Here is a 23036-nt window from a genome sequence, read left to right on the forward strand (position 1 = left end):
TTTTTCTGTTTATCAGGTTAACAGCTAAGAGCACACACCTCCAGGATGTTAGAAACAAGTTGCAACACTTGTGGTTCGCCCCACCCCCAGCGCCCGGGCAGAAACCACACCCACTTCCCAACCCCCCACCCCCACCCCGCCTCTTCCCAGGCCTTACCCTGCCCAGGAGGTTGTCCTGAAGCAGCGTCTCTTGCAGCACCGGGGCCACCTCTTCCAAGCTCAACATGTGGCAAAGGTCGGTGAGTTCCTCCTGTCCCAGGGACCCGGTGCCCGTCGTGTCAAAACTGTCAAACAGCTCCTTGAGTCGGGCCTCATGCTGGTCCTGCTCTGCCTCATCCATCCCATCGCCCACAGCGCTCACCTGTGCGGGACAGAGGGGGATGGGTGGTGGCAGCGCTGGAGTCCTGCCACCGCCCCTCCACTAGCCACTCCTACCCCTGCCAGCCCCTTGGGAAGAACACTCTGTGTGTCCCGGTCCCCTCATGCTGGTCCATCGGGACCTTGTGAGGGTCAGCAGGGGAGGTAACACTGTACACCTCCCAGCAAGACCACAGGTCCCTCCAGAACCCGGTCCAGGCCAGGGGAGCTCCCACACGCACTCACACCAGGCGCACATCCACAGGGTCGGGTCCTGGTGGGGTAATGTTACCAGAACGAAGGAGTCCCATGGGCAGAAAGGTGCCCTACTCTCCTGGCCAGCGCTCAGGCAGGCAGCCAGTCTGTCAAACTCAAGACAGAAAGCCGTCTTAAGAGACCTCTCAGGACTTAGAGAAGGTGAAAAGCCACTTCTGACATCCAGTCCTTCCAAATGAAGTGATCGTTAGCCACAACAGACTGCAGGGCCAGAGCTTCCACGCAACTCAGCGGGCTCCAGAGGACCTGCCAGATGTTGCAACTTGCCAAGGCGTTTCCCTTCTCTTTCTTCAGCCTGCTGCCCCCCACCGTAGTCAGACTGGAGGGCTGCAGCAAAGAGGCACTGCATGAATACTTCTGATACAAAACCACTCCCTGTTTACATAAGATCAAACACTTCTTACATGAGTTCCTCAAAAAACAACTCAATTAACTTCACTGGTGCAATTACATGAGGTGTGACAGGAAGAGTATTCCCTGAGGCTCGCTTCAGCCCCAGGGAGTTTTAGGTAATGCTTAGTTGCCTAGAGAAAGGGGAAAACACAACTGCAGCCTTTCAATGAGGTTCGAAGGAGCCACAGACCACATGTGAATCACACAGAATCTCAGGACCCTCCACTACCTAGACAGTCTCCCCTCTGTACTCCTGGTTAATAGGTCTTCCATCTCTCTGATCCACCCTAACCCCAGACTTTCCATGTTTCCACATTTCATGGGATTTGTGAAAACACAGAGTCATCAATATCTCTCAGAATCTTGTTTGCTAAAAATATATATCATAAAATTCTAGGTCCCTCAATAGTTGAAGAATGAAATCTGGTTTTTTGCTTGCACAATAATTCACTTTTAATGTGTTGGGTTTTCCAACGGAAGCCTGAAACCTTCGCATGTGAAGGTACCTTCACAATGATGCAATGGAAGCCAGACAGAACATATGCCCTTGAGAGGGTGACCTCAGCCAGCTCAAACAAGGCTCGCAGAACCAGCCCCTTGACTATAAAAAGCAGCACCTTTTTAAAAAAGTATTTATCTTGCCAATATAATTTTTTATTGTGATAAAAATCACACATGGAACCCACCCTATTAACAACAGTTTAAGTATGCAGTACCGTATTTGTTCGCTACACACGCACTGCTGTACAACAGATCCCTAGAACTTTCCCATCTTGCATGACTGAAACTCTATACCCGCTGCCCAGCAACTCCCATTTCCCCTCCCCTAGCCCCTGGCAACCAACATTCTACTTTTAAAAGCACACCTTTAACTAAACCGAGTCCTGGGTCAGAAAACTCTTAACTTAGAGGTGATGTTATAGGGAAGATCATTACAGCACGGGAACCACACACGTTAAGATGCTGAACGCGGCCAGACCTGAAAAGAAGCGAGCCTTCTGTAACACATCAGTGCTGCTCTAAGCTGGGTTGCTTTCTTTTCAGAGACAACTGTTCAAAACATGACGAGCTAAAACAGAGCCAACGACTATCCCAACGGTTTCAGCAGAATGAGGTGAAGTCGGAATATGGATCCAAACAGCTGGGCCACTCATTAAAGCAAAGAGGTAATGTTCTGGTCCAGGCTTCTGGCCTCCCAGGTCTCTTCTCCTAATTATCAGTTTTTCTATTACGGTGCTGCTAGCTCTGGCTGCCTTCCCAGGGTTGGTCTGTTGGGTTAACTAATCACCACGTAAATGTTTACAAAATAACCTGAGAGTGCTAAATAAACATCAAAGCATCCGAAATGAAAAGCCAAGGTGTTAATAAGCAAAGCCTCAAAAGTTAGGAATTTAGACAGGGCCAAGGCTTAGCTAATGAGATTCACTTAGCATCCACCCAGTTCATCATCACCTAAGATCTGCTAAGAATCCCCAAGATGCACTGGGATTTTCAGGGCTGCCACAGCTCTCAGACTCACTCTCTGAGTTCTACAGTCCCCTGGGCTGGAATCTGACCAACGTCATAAAAGCAAGACTATTCTGCTTCTGCTTGACTTTACATTTAAAAAAAAACAAGAAAAAGAAAAACTCAAAAGTGAAAGAATTCTAACACTTCCCCTTTTAATAATTATTTTAAGGGGTGGGGATTTGTCCATCTAAACCAATGAAAGAGGACCATAAAGGTCACAATGGTAATGTGTATCTGTTAATCCCATCTTCCTAATTTATCTGCCCATTGGTAACTGTAACCATAAGTTTGTTTTCTATGTCTGTGAGTCTATTTCTGTTCTGTAAATAAGTTCATTTGTACTTCAATATAAAAAAAAAAGTCTCACAACGTACTGAGAAGTCCCAATCTTATCCACGGCTTTGAATCTGATACGCTATCATGCCCTGCTCTCTGGGAGGTCATTGGATTTCCACTAAATCAAACCTCTTTCATTTCACAGCAACTTTCCTTTGTTATCTCTTTATTTCATCTCCCGGCTTCTCAAGAACTGTGCTTAGTAAAACATTCTTTTGACTTAACAGGGAAAACGGCCCCACCGCTGGAGAACAAATGATCATATGGAAACATCCAAAAGACGTTACATATGGTGACAAGTTGTCAGTACTCTTCTAGCGCAGAAGGCATTTTTTACTGGCTGATTTTATTCCCCAAACGTTCATCAGTAATTTCATGTGCAAGAATTATTTTTCTCCCCACTTGGCAGAAATTTCTTGAAGGGCAAGGTTCACAATTTCAATTTCTTTTATAGCTTCCCCCAAATGCATAGTACAGTCTGTTCTTCACACCAGGGACTCAGTAAAGCATCATGGACTGACTTAGGATATGCAGATTCCTTACAAGGAAACTTACCCTGAATGAACGTTACAGAAATGAGCATAGGAAGACTTTGAGACACCTACTTCTTCCACAAGCATACCTCTACTTTCCCCATCCAACCCCTTTTCAAAGGCATTTTCAGTCTTAGACATATCCAGGCATAAGTAGAAAGCGAGCACCCACTGCCAGACTGTACCACGTAGAGCCATCTGAAGTTTGATTCTATGATTTAGTCATTAAGCCAGTGGATTCAATTTTCAGCTGCATTTTTGTTGTTATGGGATATGACTTTGGAGGAGAATCTGTATTAAAATACTTTCCCAAGTCCCCTTGTTTATAGAATGAGAATAATAATACCCATCTGGAAGGTTGTTCTCAGGGTTAAATATGGCAAGCAAGAGCGGCTAATCCCAGAGAAAGCTGATACAAGAGGGGAATTGAGAAAACAACTAAGAAAATACCTGCGATTTGCAAAGGAGGGGTAAACTGAAGAGGGGTAACTTACATACATCAACAGGTCATAGATCTGCCTTCCTAGAAGCAAAACAGGAGCTGTGGAACGCCATAACCCAGAAAGCAAGAATGGGCGAGGGACATATTATAAACATAAGCCATATCGTATTACTAAATGGTAACAGTAGTAGGTAATGTTCAGTGCTTCCTCAGTCTTCAAAGGCAGATTATTGATAACTTTAATGTCAAACTAAAGCAGAAAGCCTGAAATATAGTTGGAAGTTCAGAAGACACTTTTTTTTTTTTAAACTTCTGAGCATTTACTCTAAGTCTGGCCTATGCTAAGTACTTAGCATAAATGATTTCATTTAATCCTCCTAATTCTTTAAAGTAGATCTCACATTCCCATTTAATATGTAGAAACTGGGGCTTGGCAAGGTTAAGCTACTTGTCCAATGATACAACGCTAATAATGGTCATGGACCCGCGACTTGAACTCTGGTCTGACTCTATACTATCTCTTAGTCCTACACATGCACACAGAACACGTGACTGGGACCACTGGAACGGTATCACTGACAAATCACTTAGCTCCACTTTTATGCGTTAACCAGCTGAACGGTAACAAGAACTAGAAATGACCATGGAACACTTGGTGGCCATAAACTAAACTCCTCCAAAATGGAAGGAGGAGGGGTGGGGTTCCTTCCTCCCTATGTGCCTTGATTCATTTATTGACTAATTATAGCCTATGAGACACTAAGGATACACAGAATAAGCATTCTCTTTTTTCTAAAGTAGCTTTGGGATTTAAAGGCAAAGAAGACAAGCACTTTTACATAAATATGATTATGAAGAGTCCTGTGTCTTCGATAATGGGCACAGTCCAGAAACTGATCATTGTTAAAGTACTTCCCCCCACAAATATTTAAGCATGTCTAATCTGTGCAATTCAATGCTTTCCAGAGTCAGAGCCTAGCTGACACTCACCAGTGACACGAATCTTCCTTAGAGATGAAGGAAGTTGGGTTTTGAATGATAAATCGTCCTTCAAATTGCCAAGGACAATTCCAGTTTTATAAAGCCTGCCACAAACCTGGGCCTCTCATCACCATCTACCTTCCCAGTCAAGTTGCCAGAAGCCTTCGTGACTCCTTTGGAATAAAAGGGCCAGTGTGGGCAATATTTTGGAGTTCTAACAAGGGATGGTTAAATAAGAGGCAGATGCAAAGGGCCATTAATCATAACAATTACCACCCAACAACCGCCCATAATAAGAACTATTCAGAGTATTTTCCTTCCAGATAACTCAAAACAAGGCTGCCAGAATGAGCAGACCCTGACAGGGAAGTCCATCAGAGACTGGTGTCACTGTGCTCCCCTTGGCAGCCCTGGCTGATGAAATCACAGTGCCAACTGGGATCGGAAAAGAGCAAGGTGGAGGTGCTGCTGGGATAATGAAGTCCCCAACATAAGGTCCACATGAAGTGGATCCATGAACTTGTGAACTTTCCAGCATCCAAGGTATAGAAAGGAGCTTCTAAGAATGGCAGACCAGCCAAAGGGGACGTCTGCTCTGGGCCAAAGGGAGTGAAAAGGAGACAAAGTCTGGCAAGGAAAAACCAAATAATAAAATGAACACAATGCCAGAGCCCTAGCCCAGGCCTTTTATTTCCCCTCCAGATGGTCTAGCAGCTGAACAGCTACAAGGAATGTCTGGATGCCCCTCCTGGCTCAGCAGCTTTCCCTGGGTATCATAATAGATGCTTTCGGATCTGTGTTCAGACATAGCTGTTGAGGGTCCACAGTCCAGGCAGTGACCACCAAGTGACTAATTTACTTTATAACTAAAGAGATGAACGTGGACAAACTCTGCTTTGGCAAAGCTTTTCATTCACGCCTTTAGCTTTCACCGTTTGGCAGGTCAGAGCCTCATAAGGCCAATAGTCAAAATAAAATGTTTCTTTTTTCTTCTCTTTTTTGCAGACACTTGAATTTGCTGCAAAGATTTCCAGGCTTACCGTTTTGGACTAACTTCCGCACAACGTGAAATAGTGACGAGAATAAATTCAAGTTTAGCAAAAGCTTAATAGAGTAAGCAATTGTCCCCATTTATGTGTTGATAATAGAATATTTCTGCCCAAAACTGCTGCCCATCAAACTGATTACTGTCAGATAGCCTCCTCTCTGCTCAGATAGCACCTCACTTCTAGCTGGATACTAAAAGCACAAGAGTATCAGCAAGAATAAAATCAGAGTGTAAGAATATAACACAAAAGCTTAAAGGCCACCACACTGGAAAAGAATCATATTAAATTGGAAAGAAAATAACAACCTTTGCTAGCTACAGAAAAAATTAATTTAACTAAGGGTATCCCACTAGCATTTATTCTAAAACATAAATAAGCTTTAGTATTTTACCACCCTGAATGATGTAGCAAACCCAAGCTTTTGTTAAACCTAATAGCTAGGTGGATTACCCAATCAAGTCATTAACTCAGGATGGCTGGAGGAATAAAATCATTAGGTTAGCACATGGTAGATTCAATAACCTGTAATCAGCTACTAAGTAAAATTACGGAAGCAGAAAACAGCTGCATTTTTGCTACTTTCTTAAAAGAGACAGCTTGTAACAACTTTCACTTCTTGAGCCATATTTACTCTAATTAATTTAGAATGCCTGCAGCTCTGACTACCGTTCCCTGGGGTATAAAAATGAAGCACTTCTCTATATCTATAAACAGTATTTTCCCAACTTTGCTTTTTAAGGGAGGATTAGGTCATAAATAGTTCGTCATTTTTGTATCTAGAAGCTTGAATAAATGGTTAATTGCTGATATAAATTGCAATAAAGTGTCCTGATTTCAAATAAAGTTGCTCACTTGCATATTCTCATAATCTTTTAAAAATTCTATTTTATTTGTGAATAGGATAAAAATATCTTTTTGCAAGCTTCAGTAAATCTCTCCAGAAGACCCTGCCCAACAGATGTAAGTTCAATAGCCAGAATTCAAACCACATAATTTATTGGCTTACAAATGAATTGGCACCTATAAAAATAAACCTCCTGAAAAAGCTTTAGGCTGTTTGAATCCCTCTAAAATGATCTGGCTAAATGTGCCAACCCTTTATCAATGTAAGACTGATAAAATGTATTTTCATTATCAACATAAAATGGAAGCACCAAGATTGGTGAAATGATAGTATACAAAGTCATTTGCAGTGACACTTAAAACAATTTATTTGAACAACATTTGACTTATGATAAGAACGTTGTCTATTAAGATTGACTGTTCAAAATTCACTGGAGCCCTATTCTCCCCCTCTGACAGTTAACATCTTTTGATATTAAGGGTCACCACATATCTAAAATGAAAAAAAAAAGCAAGAAAAAAGACACCCATGCCATTCTGAGTAAGTGTCTATTAAGATGACTGATCCTTGACATTTTACTGCAAAGACCGTGCCTGCGATGGCTGCCTTTCCGTTGCCCCCTGTAAAGCCTTTTCCTGCCTTGGCAATATCTTTGCTGATGTCCAACCCATTTGGAACATCCGTAAGTCCTACACTTTATCTATACTGCAGTTCAGAATGCTTTCCTCTAAGGAATCACCAGAGACCAGGTGAAAATAAACACATCTGCAAAGAAACTCCCCAGCAGTTTACTTCACCTCTCTAAGGACACTGACAACAGCTGAGGAGACCACAGCAAACTGTTTTATCAGCCAGCCTGTCATGTCACTGTTACACACAGTCTGGGAATTTCCACATCCCTCTTCAACTCCACAGCAAGACCTGCCAATATTTCAGGTCAGCTACCAATACGTTAGCCACTAGGGAAGACTCAGAATTAAGCTGACACAGAAAAAAATACATATCCTTGCAGATTGTCAATCCTCAGGAAACAAGTAAACATATATACATTTATGTTAATGTATTTAAGGGAGCGGGATCGAGAACCTTCCATGGTCTCAGAAGCTTAGCCCATGTGCCTCGGTTGACTTTATTAGGATTCTAATCCTAAAACATGCTTCCACCTCAGTCACAAAAGACAACCATGCGATCCGTTTTGATTTCACAAATTCAGGAGTTAAGTTCTATGGCAAGCTCATCTCAGGAATTCCTCAACACCAGGAGGGGATCTGCCCCAGTCAAGTAAAGAAAGCAGAAGATCTCATAAGAGCTAAGTTGTCTAGAAACAAGGTGCATGGTAGGACGATCTTTCCAGCTCCATTTTACTTGCACCAACTTAGCCGCGGTTTGTCAGGGCTGAGGCTGGGAAATCGCCTCTTCCTATCTCTATCTCTTTCAGCTTCACAGAAAGAGCTTTCAGCAGTAAACTGTTTCCATCAGCTTTGTCCTTTTGTCAGAGACCGGTTTGGTAGCTGCAGAAGCCCAGCCCCTGGAACCCTGGAAGCTTCTGCCGCGACACGCCACACTTCCATTCCGTGGGTCTGGCGGTCAAGGGTTTCAGGCAATAGCCGAGCGTCATTTTGTTCCTTTCTTAGTAGTCGCACTGGGTAAAGTCTTTCTCTGTGCCTTGATCCCTGACACCTTCTACAATGGGTCCAAACAGCTCTCCGCTACTCAGACAGCCCAGACTAACACCTCGGGTTTCCCCAGGCAGGTTTCTCTCCAGTTTCCCAGTCACAGGGGTGCCTGGGTGGCACAAGGCAACAGAACAACCACCCTTTCTGCTCCCCCCCCACACCCCGAGACTCAAGTCCTCTCCCGGACCAGCACACAGTAGCCGCCTTCAGCTGGCAGCGCGGGCGGGGACAACGCGGGTGGCGGAGGTGCCCAGAGCCGGCTGCGCTGCAAAGCCGGGAGGCGACGTGCGGCTGGAGCGCGGGCGCGCCGCCCAGGTCCCCGGCAACGCGTGATGCAGATGCGCCCCCGACCCGCCCGCCCATCGCCACCCCCGGAAACCCCAGACACCCCATTGTGTCCCCGGGCAGCAGCTCTCTCGGCCCCCACAGTCCTCGCTTACCTTCTGTCGGCCTCTCCGTTGCGCCTGAACAGCCGGCCGCCTGCCTCCAGCTCCAGTGCTCTGCAAAGCGGGGGAGGACGCTTTGTTAAGGCTCCAGAAGCGGGACAATACTTCGCAGTCGGCGCCGGGGTTCAGGGCGGGCGTCCTTCAAAAGGACGCGAATGGGGACCCGCGCGAGCGTCATTTCCATTTGTAAGGGGCCAGCGCTCACAAAAGCGCGGCTCCTGGGGGCTGCGGTGCGCATCCTCCCCGCCCGCCGGCCCGCTCTCCCGGACCGACCCCTCCTCCGCCTCCCACACCGCCCCCTCCCCGCGGGGTCAGCCTGGAGCGCCCCGGCCCGAGCTGGCCGCCGGGCCACCCGCTTCCTCGCTGCCGCCCCCTGCTCCCGGCCCGCGGGGACAACCACCGCCCGGCCCCAGCCCGGCAGGGGAAGCCCCAGCCTGTTCCGGTGCCTGGGCCGCCAGGGCGCGCAGGGCCTCGCCCACAGCGCGGGGGCAGCAAGAGGCCTCCGCGCACCCCCAGGCCGCGGGGCGGGGGTCCGCGGGAGCGGGCTCCGCGCTTACCGCGTCCCGGGGCTCAGGCGCCTGGCGCTGCCGCTGGGGCCATGGCCGCGGGCGCACTCGGGGCTCGGAGGCGGCGGCGGCAGTTGCAGCGGGACGGCCGCGCCCAGCGCGCTCGGCTCCCGGCTCGGCCGCGGCCACCCGAAGCTTTGGACGCAGGGGAGGAAGGGCCAGGCCCGCGCGGGGAGGAGGAGCCAGGGCGACGCCGGCCCGGGCGCGGCTCCTCCTCCGCGGCCCGCGCAGCTGGGGCCGCTGAGGGAGGAGCGCTGGGCGCCGCCCGGGCCCTCGCGGGGTCCGTCCCCCCTACTCCACCCCTTCCACGGGGACTGCGCCTCTGGTGGCCGGAGCACGGGGGAGTCCGGTCCCGGCTTGGCTGTGACCCTGGGGCGCTCGCCTCGGAGATTTGAACTTGGAAGCTCCGGTGCTTGCCGGGGCGCATATGGAGGAGGTCAGCAGAGGTCGACCCCCTTCCGGATAGCTTCTCCTTCCTTACAAAGGCACCTGCACAAACCCCTCTGTGCCTAGGACACCCGGCCTGCAACGGCTCCGGGTCGGGGAAGAGTCCCCGCCTCCAGCCCGTGGGACTGAAGGTGGGGATCCAGGTGCCTCTTTTTCCCCCAGGCGGCCTTGGATTTCTCAGCCCTCGAGCGCCCATTGGCGGTCATTAGAAGAGGGGTCCAGGAGGCTGAAGAGCTCCAGACTTGACTCTGAACCCTATGGAGCGAGTGCGTCCCTCCTACCAGGTCTAGACTGACTTCCGCACCTGCCCACCATGTCTTCTTAGGCTCCCACCCCCATCCAGGCTTCTGTGGGTGCATCCAACCCTCCGTCACTAGCCACGCGGGACGGATACTCCTTGGAGTCGGTACCGCTCAGGCCAATGATTGCTCGGTGTTTACCGCCTCCTCCCCCCCACCCCTACTCCATGGGCTCCCCCAGAGTCTCCGCTTCTCACTCCCCCATCTCTACATTTCTACACAAGTCTGGTTATTTCAGCAGGAAACTGGAGAACGCTCCCTTGCTACTGAAAGAACAAGGGATAGACGGGAAGGAAACTAGCATTTATTGAGAATCCAGTGTACTGGAAACTTGACAGGAATAATCTTACCTAATCCTCACACCACCTTTGGGAGGCAGACTTTATTATATCCATTTTGCAAATTAGGGCCTTAGAGAAGTTAAGGAGCTTCCTCAGGACCACACAGCTAGTTGGCAGAGCTGGGATTCAAAACCAGATGACATATGTGACAAAACTGCATAGAACAAAATATACAAAAATGAGTGAGCATAAAACTGGTGTCATTTGAATAAAGCCCTAGGATTGTATTGACATCAATTTCCTGGTTGTGATAGTGTACTACAATTATGCAAAATGTTATCATCGGGAAAAATTGGGTAAAAGGTCTATAAGGGATCTCTCTGTATTATTTCTTATAACAGTGTGAATCTACAGTTAACTCAAAGTTTGGGGGGGTTGTTTGCTATTTTTTTTTAAGCAAATCAGTCTTATTTTATTTATTTTTTAAATAAATGTATTTATTTTTGGCTGTGTCGGGTCTTGATTGTTGCTGCGCACGGGCTTTCTCTAATTGTGGCGAGCGGGGGTTGCTCTTCTTTGTGATGCGCAGGCTTCTCATTGTGGTGGCTTCTCGTTGTGGAGCACGGGCTCTAGGCATGCGGGCTTCAGTAGTTGCAGCACGCAGGCTCAGCAGTTGTGGCTCACGGGCTCTAGAGCACAGGCTCAGTAGTTGTGGCGCACAGGCTTAGTTGCTCCGCGGCATGTGGGATCTTCCCAGACCAGGCCTGGAACCCGTGTCCCCTGCATTAGCAGGTGGATTCTCAACCACTGCGCCACCAGGGAAGCCCCAAGAAGGTCAGTCTTCTTTTAGAACCCAAATTCTATTCCTTCAACACAATGCACCTGGAGAATAAGAAAAAGGAGAGATTCATGCTCCTCTCCCGCTTTTTAACAATCTTGTGCAAGCATGCACACACACACACACACACACACACTCATGTACTTTATGCATGGTTGTTCAGTCTAGTAATAATTACACAACACACATACACACTCTTTGTTATGGGAATAGCTAACCTGTTACCAGAATCCTTACATAGGTGTCATCTTATAAATAAGAGAATATGTTCATTGGGGACTAAAACAGCCAACAGTCTTAGAAGGTAAGAATGAAGAGTTTGTTGTTTTTTTTTTTCAGAATGAAATAATGCCATTTGCAGCAGCATGGATGGACCTAGAGATTATCATACTAAGTGAAGTAAGTCAGAAAGAGAAAGACAAATACCATATGGTATCACTTATATGTAGAATCTAAAATACAACACAAACGAACATATATGTGAAACGGAAACAGGCTCACAGACATAGAGAACAGACGTGTGGTTGCCAAGGGGGAGGGGGGTAGGGAAGGGAAGGATTGGGAGTTTGGGATTAGCGGATGCAAACTAGTGTATATAGGATGGATAAATAACAAGATGCTACTGTATAGCACAGGGAACTATATTCAATATCCTGCAATAAACCATAATGGAAAAGAATATGAAAAAGAATATATATATTTAGATTTATATATGTTATAGATTTTTTTCTTGTTTCAGCTAGTCTCTGCCATGGGAACCTCATCCTACAAGTTCTCTCTCCAAGCATCCCTTTTTAACCTGCAAGAATCCTTAAGGATGAGACTGTCATTAGTTTCAAGCAGTGATTCTTGGGGGCCAGGAGATGTTCCCTATAGAGAAAGATCAGAATTGGTGGGGATTGTGTAATTTCAAAAACACAAGATACTCTTTCATGAGGGGAGTTAATGGGGTGGAGTTAATGCTGGAAATTACATATAACTTCCAGCTTCCCTACAAAGGAGGGGAAAGTGTGCAGCATGGCTACTTCACAGTGTAGCTTTGCACGAACAATCCTGCTAACTCAGATAATTTGACACAATGTGCCTGCAATTTAGGTTACACAGAGTGAAAGGTTTGTCTTAGTCCAGACTGAGCTACTGGAAGAAAGCAGGAATTTACCTTAGAAGCTATCAATTGAGCTTTTCTCTGTTAAACAAAAAATAAAGATAACAGCAGAAATAGTAGCCAAGCTCCAATACTACATTATATGCAATATAAGAAAAAAATGAAAAGAAATGTAAATACCCAGAGTTCATACCCTTTACAAGCCACATTTCTTATCTGTTGCAGTTTATCTGCCTCTGATATCAGCTCTCACCTAAAAAAAAGCCTTGTTCAGGGACCCAGTATCCTTAAGGTGTTTATAGCCGAAATTTTTAAATGGCTTTTCTGCTACATTTTCCAGTACTGGACTGGCTTTCTTCCATTGGTAAAAAGCTGTAAAAAGTTAACAAATAATCATCATCCAGGGAAAAGAAAGTTATTGTTTCCCTGGTAGCACAGTGGTTAAGAATCCTCCTGCCAATGCAGGGGACACGGGTTCGATCCCTGGTCCGGGAAGATCCCACATGCTGCAGAGCAACTAAGCCTGTGTTCCACAACTACTGAGCCCGCGAACCACGACTACTGAAGCCCGTGCGCCTAGAGCCCGTGCTCCCCAACAAGAGAAGCCACCACAATGAGATGCCCGCACACCACAATGAAGAGTAGCCCCTGCTCACCGCACCTAGAGAAAGTCCACGCACAGCAACGAAGACTCAACGCAGCCAAAAATAAATAAACAAACATACTTTTTTAAGGGTTGGGGGTGAGGAGAGAGAGGGAAATTCAGGCTTCGTGAATTTCCTGGGATCTGCAGAGTTATCTTTTTCTGGTTAAAGAAAGGCTAGACCTCTAACCAAACTCAGTGTACTCTCCCTCAAAGTCATAGTTGGGTATACATTATTTCTTAATCACAGAATAGTCAAAAAAAATTCTTCTATCATCACTATGTAGTAACTCCCAGCTCCTTCTACACTTCTTTAATAAGTGTCTTTCTTATTTCTCTGGTGATTTGAACTAATCAGAACGGTGTTCATGTGAGCTGTAGAGCTATATCAGGGAGGACCAAGTAGATAAAGCAGATTAGCGGGAATAATCCAACCCAGGGACTGTCTGGGTGAAAAGGACATTATACTCTCCCCAAGGCCCTAAGGAAATGGTGACAGGAGGAAGGGGGAAATCTGGGTTCCAGACATGCAAATCAAAGACTAGGAGTTTCAGTGACAAAATATTTATGGTAAGAACCCAAGAAGATGCCAGCAGGAAATGAGAAAAACACAGAAGAGGGATGGGAAAGAGACAGAAAGCAAACAGGTTTACACTTTTGCCCTGAAGGACCTCTATTAGGAATTAGGATTCTCCATCTTCCCTCGTGAAATATATGAATGAAGAAGAAACAGGGATTCAGCACTTTATTTTTTTTTAACATAAGCATTAAACACCTACTCTGTGCCCATTACTATCCTGGGAGTCATGAGATGTTCAAAAGAAACATCAACCTGGGTCCTTGCCCTTGAGGAATGTGTTACTCTCCTTTGGGGAAGCAAAACTATGCACACATGAGAGAGTGAGGGAACACTGTGAGGTGGCATTGGATTCCAGTCAGGTCCTCCAGTTGGGAGACACACACATATATAGCATGACAGAGAAGAGAGGTGTGATTTCCTGAAAACATGGCTTTTATCAAGTCATTCAGCCCATTGCCTTTCATATCAGGTCCTAGATCTCCTTCCTGACATTCAAGACCCTACTTGATCCATGCAGATATATGTATCCTCACTGTTTGCAGACAACCTACCCTCCTTCCACTGTGCTCATAACTGCCTCTGCACCTTCCCTCTGCTGCTCTTTCTGCCCAGATCATCAGTCTGAAGGTATATCCGATGCCCTGTCTCTGTCCACTGTTCTTTATTTGACCCAGCAGTTATTGCACAGCAGAAACATGAGCCTTTTGGAGCTCACGGATTGAGCTATGAGGTGCTTTCCAAATACTTGGCCCTTACATGGAGAAGAGATGTCACATGTGTGTGCATGGCAGCACGGGGAGGCTGGTCTTCACTTTTGGAAGTACCTTTTTTCATGTGTCTGGAATCTGGAAATGTTCTACTGTTCTAAAGACTTAAGTGCCTAAAGACTGACACTTATAGCTTGCTTCAAAGCAGAAGAAAATAAAATTCTAGTTTAAGAAGCATTGGTATTCCTTCACCTTGCACTTTCTTAAACATTTAGCCAACATGACATGAAATCTTTACCTTTAAAAAAAAAAAAAAGGGGGCTTCCCTGGTGGCGCAGTGGTTGAGAGTCTGCCTGCCGATGCAGGGGACACGGATTTGTGCCCCAGTCCGGGAAGATCCCACATGCCGCAGAGCGGCTGGGCCCGTGAGCCATGGCCGCTGAGCCTGCGCTCCGCAACGGGAGATGCAAGGGACACGGGTTCGTGACCCGGTCCGGGAAGATTCCACATGCCACGGAATGGCTGGGCCCGTGAGCCATGGCCGCTGAGCCTGCGCGTCCGGAGCCTGTGCTCCGCAACGGGAGAGGCCACAACAGTGAGAGGCCCGCATACCACACACACAAAAAAGAAAGACTTTTGAGTGGAAAATGACGTAACATTTTTTCCCCAAGCAAGACTACTTTAAGTTTTCTAGAATTTGATGCACACGTAAAAGAGGAACCCAGAAACATATTTTAAAATAGTCCTATAAATAAATAAACAGTTCTGTCTGAAAGAAATATAAAGTGAGCTACATGTGCAATTCAAAAATTTCTAGTAGTCACATTTTTAAAAGTAAAAGCAAACAAGTAAAATGTTTATATTTTATTTAACTCAATATACCCCAAATATTATCATTTCAACATGTAATCAATATAAAAATTATTAATGATATGAGTTACATGAGTGGTTGTACTAAGTCTGAAATCGTGTATTTTGTAGCTCATCTCCCCTCAGGCTAGCTGCCTATGGCTGCTGGCTCGTGTTTCAGGGAGTGTAATGTTAGAACAAGAAGAGGGTTGTTACTTCATCCCACCCAATTCCTTGTTGTGACAACGAGCCTGGGTTCAGGAGGGTTTGGTGCTTTGTTCAAGATCACGTATCAGTCCCCTGGGCTGGGCTCATCTACACTCACACTCGCCTCCCATGCAGGTTCATGGGTGATGCAAACAGCCTTCTTGGAATGAAACACAGAGTTTTTAAGTATTCTTAAAAGCCACCACCCTCTAAAACCTTTGGACCCCCCAAAAGTATTTAAAAAAATAAAATTTCAGGAGAAAATAGCCCAGTGTACCCTATTTTAATACTTAGACATGACAACCCTACAGGCCATTTGTTAATACCTGTCTCACAGCCTACCTGTTTTCTGCTCAGCTGTATCTGCACCTGCAGGGGACCCAGAGAGAGAGGGGTGGAGGCTCAGAGGGCAGTCACTGCTGTGTGTGCCTGTCCTCTAAGGATGAGTGGGAGGGGCGTTGCTCCATACTCTATCCTCTGTCCCGCCCACATCAGCTACTGCTGGCATCCTAAGGAACCGTGTTGTTTTCCATGATTAATTTCAAAGACCTTGAAATAACTGGGTGACCTTTTGTCTTCCACTCTGCACATTTTGCAGTGCTTTATATTCGGAACCAAGCCAAAGGTGAATGCAGGGGAAATGACCATTTCAGAAACAGAAAATGAGACCAATAAGAAGACAGCATCATTTCCAATAATGAGGACATTTGGGGGTAAACTGAATAATGAGGGCATCTTTGCATCTGGATTGATGAGAAAGCGATTAGATCCTTCATTACCAAAAGCGACATAAATCTTTGATTTGCATTTTGTTTTCAATTTGGACAGAATGGGCATGGTTCTCTAAGGATATAATCTAGACCTCTTTGCGCCAAAATACTGAGGTCAAAGTGATGATAAATCTTATGGCAGTGAGCTCTGTGAGTCATATTTCAATCTGCCAAAAAAAAAATAAATAAATAAGCCATCTTGGAGATGAGGTTTGGGGGCTATGCTGAGATGCCCAGATGCCATGCTCAGACTTTAACAGAAAAAGCATTTTGTCTGATTTTTTATTATTGAGGTCTCTTCCCCAACATCATGCAGCCTATTTCTGGATCCCCTGGAGTACAAATAAGATAAAAGGGGAAGGAGGGAAATCAGCAGAGAGAAAAATGAGTGCCTATTTCTGTGAATCTGGTCACAAAGCAAAGTCAAGAATGTGCCAAACGTGTGTGTGTGTGTGTGTGTGTGTGTGTGTGAAAATAGGTAGGTGTGCTTGTTTGTCCTTCCAGATGCCCCCTCTACCCTTCTCTACTGCTCAATTCCCTAAGAGGCCATCAAAATGTATTGCATTAAGGGACTCCTTTGCACCTGGCATCCCGTTAGGTTCGGCTGACAGGGTCACTGGCAAAAGATTGGAAGGTGGAAAGAGCATGAGGTTGGGGTATTTATTCAGCCAGCTGCCCCCTATAGGGTCTCTGTAGGCCGGCTGCTTCCCTTAAGATCACAGCTTCTGTGGCACAGCCTTTGCTACACAACTCTCAGTCATCCGTTCTGCCACTCAGGCCTGGGCTTGGTAATGGCACCCCTGTTATCAGCTCCCAGGCAGGCACTATCCTTGTTTCTTTGCACCCGACCTACCCTTTTGTAAGTAGTCCCTTTATTAACTATCCTCCAAATACCTAATTTGAGCTTATCCACTATTTCCTTCTGAGACCTTGATTGATAAAGGAGGTATGCATACATTCCTTGCTCCAGAAAAAACTGTCTTCCCTCTGTTAGCACAAAATGCCTTTAGTTTTTCTATTGTCCATAATTTTAGGTTGGTTCCCCAGAACTAGACCCTGAGATGAGGATTTGTGTGCATGAGTTTTATTAAAGAAATGCTCCAGCAGAAACCCGTAGGGGAGGGTGGTGGAGGAGGGGGAGGGGGAGGGGGAAGACACGGAGAGCAGAAAAGAAGAAGCCGGCCAAGGGCAAAATTTCAGGCAAAGTCCCAACCTCAGCCTAATCTTGAGTGGAGCTCTGGAGCATAAACTGCACCTCAGAGTTTGCCCTGACTTGAGTTAGAGGAGCTGGGCTTTCTATTTCCTGCACCAGTAAGTCAGGGACCCAAGGGCATCCAGGCAGAGCACCATCAATGTATACTTCACGTACATCCCTTGTCACATGAAAGTATTTACAGAGGGGAGACACACTGTTTATAAATTGGCTTAATAATGGAGTTGTTGGTGGAGAGGAAAGCATTGCCTCCAGATACCAAAAAAGCTCACAGCAGATGCTAAAGGGACACATACTTTGAAAAAACACTGCACAAAAAACAAATAGTATTTTATTTTCATGGATTTGGATAATATACTTTAATATTAGTAAAAATCATATCAGGGCTGAAAGTCTTCTTAAAAAGCAAAGGCATCTTTGTAGGAATCTTAGCTACCAGATGCAGGTAGTAGTTCTATGGTGTGTGTGCATGTGGTTGGGAGGGGAGTATATCAACACTTGCCATTTCCTTCTGAAGCTTCTAACACTTGGAAATTTGTCATAGAAGCTTTTCTCATCTGCAGCTCAAACACTTTTTTTCAGCAGGAATTTAGCTGAAGTTGAAATCACCATCTGGCGTCTCATATTGAAACAGGTCCTTTTTGTGCCAAGAACTTCTTCTCTTGGCAGTGATGCTGACTGTGATCTTTCAAAAATGTTTCTTGAGTTGGCAGTCTTGACTGAGCAGAGCAAGCAGCCTGTCTTGGAATTTAGGAAGAGATGTGCTCAGCAAGTTGTTGCCCCAGGAAGAAAAGCGCAATGTGAAAAGTTGAACCATAGGTTTTGAAACCCCAGAAGCCATATCTTCTATTATTGAGCTAAAACCAGCTAGGGGGAAAAAACCCATCTCATCAGTATGATTAGTAGCAGCAAAATGTTGCACAAGACCTAGGAAAGGAGTATTCAATTTGAACCAACAAATGTTATTTAAGCACTTTCGAGGTGCAAAGTGATACCCTCCATGCTGTGGGGACGTAAGGATGACTAAGAAGGGTTCTCTGCCCCCAAGTGGTTGGGGATCCAGGGGCTGGGGATGCTTAGACGGAACCAGGTCAGCCTATACTAAGGAGCAGAGCCGACATTGTCTGCCTCCTCCCGGATGTTCGGGGATCCCTGTCACCATTTCTGTGCCCCTCCATCAGCTGATGTGCTTTTGCTTCCACTGGGCTGAACTAGTGTCTCTTCTTCCGTTGCTACCCCAGGGTACTATGTACAAATTTAGAGAGCAGCAAGTGCTGGGGAGCTTAATTCCTAGCAGTGACTGCTCAGTGTGGGAATAAAAAAAGCCCAGCTCCCTTTGCCTTAGAGAAGGACTTAAGTTAATGTCCAGGCTTTCCCTACCAGATCAGGCCGAGCTACTCCTAGGACTTTGCCTTGTCTTACATTCGCTCTGTCTCTTTTCCTTCCCTGTCCTACTTCCCTCATACACTTGCCAGTCTCTTCTGGGAACATCGCCTTAGTAACACCTTTGCCTACAAATGCTCCTCTCAGGATCTTCTTCTGGTAACCTGACCTCAGACAAAGGGCATAATGATATAAACAAAATGCTGTGAGAGCAGGAAGGAGGGATTAATTCTGCCTGGCGATCAAGGACCTTTCCATAAAAGGAGGGGTATTTGAACTAGGCCTTGAAGGGTTATTTGGATTTTGCCAGGCAGATGGAATTGAGGAATGTCATGGTAAATCTGGGGAAAATACATACACGTGCAGGGATAATGAAGGTGATGGTGGGGAGTGAAAGGTGATGAGGCTGACAAAGCAGTCTAGGAGTAACTGAAGAGCCTTCAGTGTCATTAAAGAGTTTGGGCTTTTTAAAAATTGGTCAGGGTGAGGCATTTTCAATTTCCAAGCAGGGGAGAAATGATACACTTCTCTTTTAGGAGAGAATTGAATGGAAATATAAAGGATGGGTTGGAGGGATAAGAGATAAACAATGGAAACCACTTTGGGGGTCAATATTCCACGTGACAATGATGAGGGACTGACTTAGGGCAGTGGGTGTGAGAATGAAAAGGAAAGGATGGATCTAGAGATTAGACGAATGGACTTGTCAACTAACTGGCTCTAGGTGGGAAAATCAGAGTGATCAAGAGTGGCCAAAGTATTGGGTTAGATCAGAGGGTGAAGGACGGTACCATCAGTCAAGAGACAGAACACAGAGGAAAAAGCCAGATGGGGAAGAAATCAATGCGCTCATTTTTGGATGTGTTGAAATTGAAGGAGACACCAGAAAAAATCCTTAATAACTCAAAGACATTTAAATGAAATCGGAAAGTAACCTGAGAATAAAGAACAAACAAATTTTGGGATATTCAGAGACCCATGAAATTCCAGTTCAAGGTTAGACCAAAGAGACACTTTTAAAAATTAGCTCTCTGGATAAGAATCAAACAAGAAAATCAACAACAGAAACTTGGACACCCTCTACGAATAAGAACACTTAAAATTCACTTGCGACAACAGTGCAATGCTTCAGTTTCAGTATGATTTTACTTTGATGATTAAAACTAGAGTGGGGAGTATATATGATTTAAAGATTAGATCTGATATGTTACATTTGTATGGTTTTTTCTATGGACTGTGAAATTCTATGGACCATGAAAACAGAGTCCTAAGACAATGGTGCTGAAAGAAGAAAAAAGTGCCTTTAGCATTCGCAGCCTATTACCTAATGTGACACATTGCTGGTGGAGGGACTGCTGGAGTACTAGTTCCATCAACGGAGAGTGGCCATTTCCTGGCCCTTAATTATTGCTGTTCATTTGCTTATGGACTTGCATTGACTTTTTACAAATAAATCAATGTGTCCATGTGGAAACTGGCATCCCTGCCTTGCATTATTTCAAGCAGCACACAATTAGAAAACAAGCACAAGTCCAAATTCTTTAAAAATGTTTCAGTTTGAGGAAAAGTCTACTCTATACAAGATACATTGTTTCAAAACCCAAATGAATTTTAGGGCAGCAGAGAGGCCTCAGTACTCTGTAACAATGTTACACTTAAACTCTTCTCTTTGAGAACACAATACTTAGAAACAATACTTCCTCCTCTCCTAGGTAGGATGTTAGGGTAACAGAAGCCAAGTTACCCATGGAAGTAAGAGGAAGAGAAGGTAGAAAATATAGAGGAAGGAGGACATTAGTTGTGTTTATTCATTTAATCTCTCTTCCTCCCTCCCTCTCTTCCTCCCTGGCTCAGTCCCTCCCTTCCTCCCTCCCCCACTTCCAGGAATACTTGAGGACCTACCGTGTGCTGGGACTACTAGAAGTCAGAGATACCATACTGAACAGGGGAAACACACATGATCTCTACCGTTAGAGAATTTAGGTCTCTCATACTTGATTTCAGATTCCACATGTCAATAAAAGATAACTTCACTTGTTCTTCACTCCTGTTCTCTCTCACCTTCACATTGCATATTCAAGTACATTAGGTTGACCCATTTGTGGAGCACATCTGTGAGGCATGACTCAGCTAGGCTGCCTCCATTTGAAATTCAACTCTCTCACTTAATAGTTGTGTACATTTGGTCAAGTGACTTAACCTTTTTAACCTTCGTCTCTTCTTCATCCATAAAATATAGATAATAACAGCACAGACCTCACAAGACAGGTGTTAACATTACAAGAATTCATTCATTTAGAACTTAGAATGGGCACTGGTACACAGGGAGCAATCCACTGATGTTACCCATTGTTATTTTTAGCACACACAGGAAAAAAATAGATGAAACAGACCATATCTTTCAAAGAGCTTACAGTCTTGCAGGTGGAGACAGACAGGTACACAGATAAAGGCAATAACGTGTGGTGAGTGGAATGATGAAGAAGGTATGTTTAGGTTATGGTGGGAGATCACAAAGCAGGGAGTGGGGAATTCTTTCGGTCAACTCTTTTGAGACAGATGTAATATCAACCCAAAGTAGTTTCTTATTTCCCTGACCCTTAGGTAAATGATCCCTCCCTATTAAATGCCTGTTTTGCTTGCTTTATTTGCCCATAGTTATTCCACTGTGGATAATTACGTTAGCACAAATGAAGGCTTTTCATGAGGGGTCATCGTGGTCCCTCTTTATTTACACTCTGAATAAAGGAGCTTATTGGTGAAACTAGGTTACGTTTTCCTGATTTCTTATGTTCGGTGGCATATTTCTTACAGAAGTCAGAGTTGTTTGGGCAAAGGGAAAACAGGCCTTTTCTCACACCAGGAAGTGGTCTAATTCTTTTTGCCAGTGACTGGCTAAGACACAGCCATATGATTTAATTCTGGCCAATGGGACCCAAGGAAGCTGGGGGTTCTGGGAAACATTTTCTCAATAATATGAGGCTAATGGGAGGAAACATCACTATTCTTCTCCAGACGTTGTTGGTATGCATGTGATGGCTGGTGTTGCTGCAGCCATTTTGTGACCTTGAGGGGGGATATTGCTGACACCCTAAGGATGGGAATAAAGTGGACCCCTGAAGCCCTCCTTGTATTGCTGGATATACAGACTTGGGCCTTGATCCACCTCCAGACTTCTTATTGGGTGAGAAAATACCCTCCCCCCCCCTTTTATTGTTCCAGCTACTTTTAGTTGGGTTTTCTGTTCACTTTCAGTTAACTCCTTGTGGAGTTAATATGAGCAGCATGATGGGGCATTTCTGGGCAGAAGCTTCAAGAGCCATGTGTGTGGCTTGCCATGCTCCCTCTCCCCTGCCCTGGCCATGGTCAGGGAAGCATGTTGAGATGGAGCCTCTGCCAGCCTAGTTCGTCAATGACTACAATAAGTAGGCCTTCTGTGACAGACTTGTGGCATGAACAAGAAATAAACCTTATCACTGAGCTGATGAAATGTGTTGTTATTGTTGTTCCCACAGATAAACCCAGTCTACTTAGACTGGTAAACATCCTAAACATTGTAGTGACTAAAAACAATGAAGTGGAAGCAAGAGCTTGAGATGCAGGCCCTGAACCCCAGGTAATGCAAGACTGGAGAGAACAGGCTCCCCGCTGCCCACTCCACACACTTCCTGCTTAGTGAGATGAGCCTCAGAATGGTAAGTCATTTAATCTAAATAATGCTCTAAAAATGTCTTCACTTCAATGCATTATTCAGAGTAAATTAATCACAACGTATTAAGTGTCTCTTTAGCCTCCCTGACACTTGCCTCATCACTTTGCCCATCAAGTTTTTTTTATAATGACCTCACTCTGCACTCCCCTAACAACCCCCTTACCTAGACACCTCCCTAGGAGTCTTTTGGGAATAGCTTGATAATCACGTAGCTGAAGTTTTATGGCACAAATATGAAGTGAAGGTGACGTGTCAGTGGGGGACAGGAGAATGATGACAATGATAATTCATATTTATGTAGCACTTGTTCTAAACCAGATGTCATTCTAAGCACTTTATATATAGTAACTCACTTAATCCTCACCTCATGAGGTAGGTATTATCGTTATCGCTCCTTTACAGAGGAGGAAACAGGCACAGAGAAGTTAAGTGTCTTATCCAAGGTCATGCAACTAAAAAGTAATGACACTGGGGTTTTAGTCCAGGCAATCTGGCTCCTAACACTCCTAAAAGTGTTCTAACCATGATGCTTCACCAAGAGTGGGTGGGGAGGGGTGTTGTTTTGGGGGAAGCAGTTCTTAGAGAAGCACGAGG

General features: G+C 45.3%; 2 protein-coding genes across 32 annotated transcripts in view; one reads left to right on the plus strand and one right to left on the minus strand.

Moving 5' to 3' along the window:
* Positions 1-8999, minus strand: part of NIN (ninein) — a 113536-nt gene extending 104537 nt beyond the window's left edge. For 16 of the 31 annotated variants that reach the window (XR_007475692.1, XR_007475691.1, XR_007475690.1 and 13 more), the window contains exons 1-2: positions 8837-8991; positions 158-361 (exon numbers count right to left, since the gene is read on the minus strand). Coding sequence is in view for 26 of the 31 variants with exons in the window: in XM_049706269.1 (XP_049562226.1) it covers positions 158-340 (183 nt within the window). In the remaining 5 variants the exon portion in view is untranslated. Of the gene's footprint in view, positions 1-157; positions 362-8836 lie in introns of those variants that run through there. The other 15 variants (XM_049706276.1, XM_049706288.1, XM_049706289.1 and 12 more) reach the window with 10 other exon arrangements.
* LOC125963563 (translation initiation factor IF-2-like) lies at positions 8993-11731 on the plus strand. Its single transcript, XM_049706319.1, has 2 exons — positions 8993-9844; positions 11613-11731. The coding sequence occupies exons 1-2, from the start codon at positions 8998-9000 to the stop codon at positions 11615-11617; spliced, it is 852 nt and encodes a 283-aa protein (XP_049562276.1). The 5' UTR covers positions 8993-8997; the 3' UTR covers positions 11618-11731.
* Positions 11732-23036: the final 11305 nt, after the last annotated feature.

This window comes from Orcinus orca, chromosome 2 (genome assembly GCF_937001465.1).
Source record: "Orcinus orca chromosome 2, mOrcOrc1.1, whole genome shotgun sequence".
NCBI classification, from domain to species: domain Eukaryota; kingdom Metazoa; phylum Chordata; class Mammalia; order Artiodactyla; family Delphinidae; genus Orcinus; species Orcinus orca.

What these genes read in the sequence shown, in the direction of transcription:
- LOC125963563 (XM_049706319.1), top strand. Translation starts at nt 8,998, where the DNA reads ATGGGGACCCGCGCGAGCGTCATTTCCATTTGTAAGGGGCCAGCGCTC.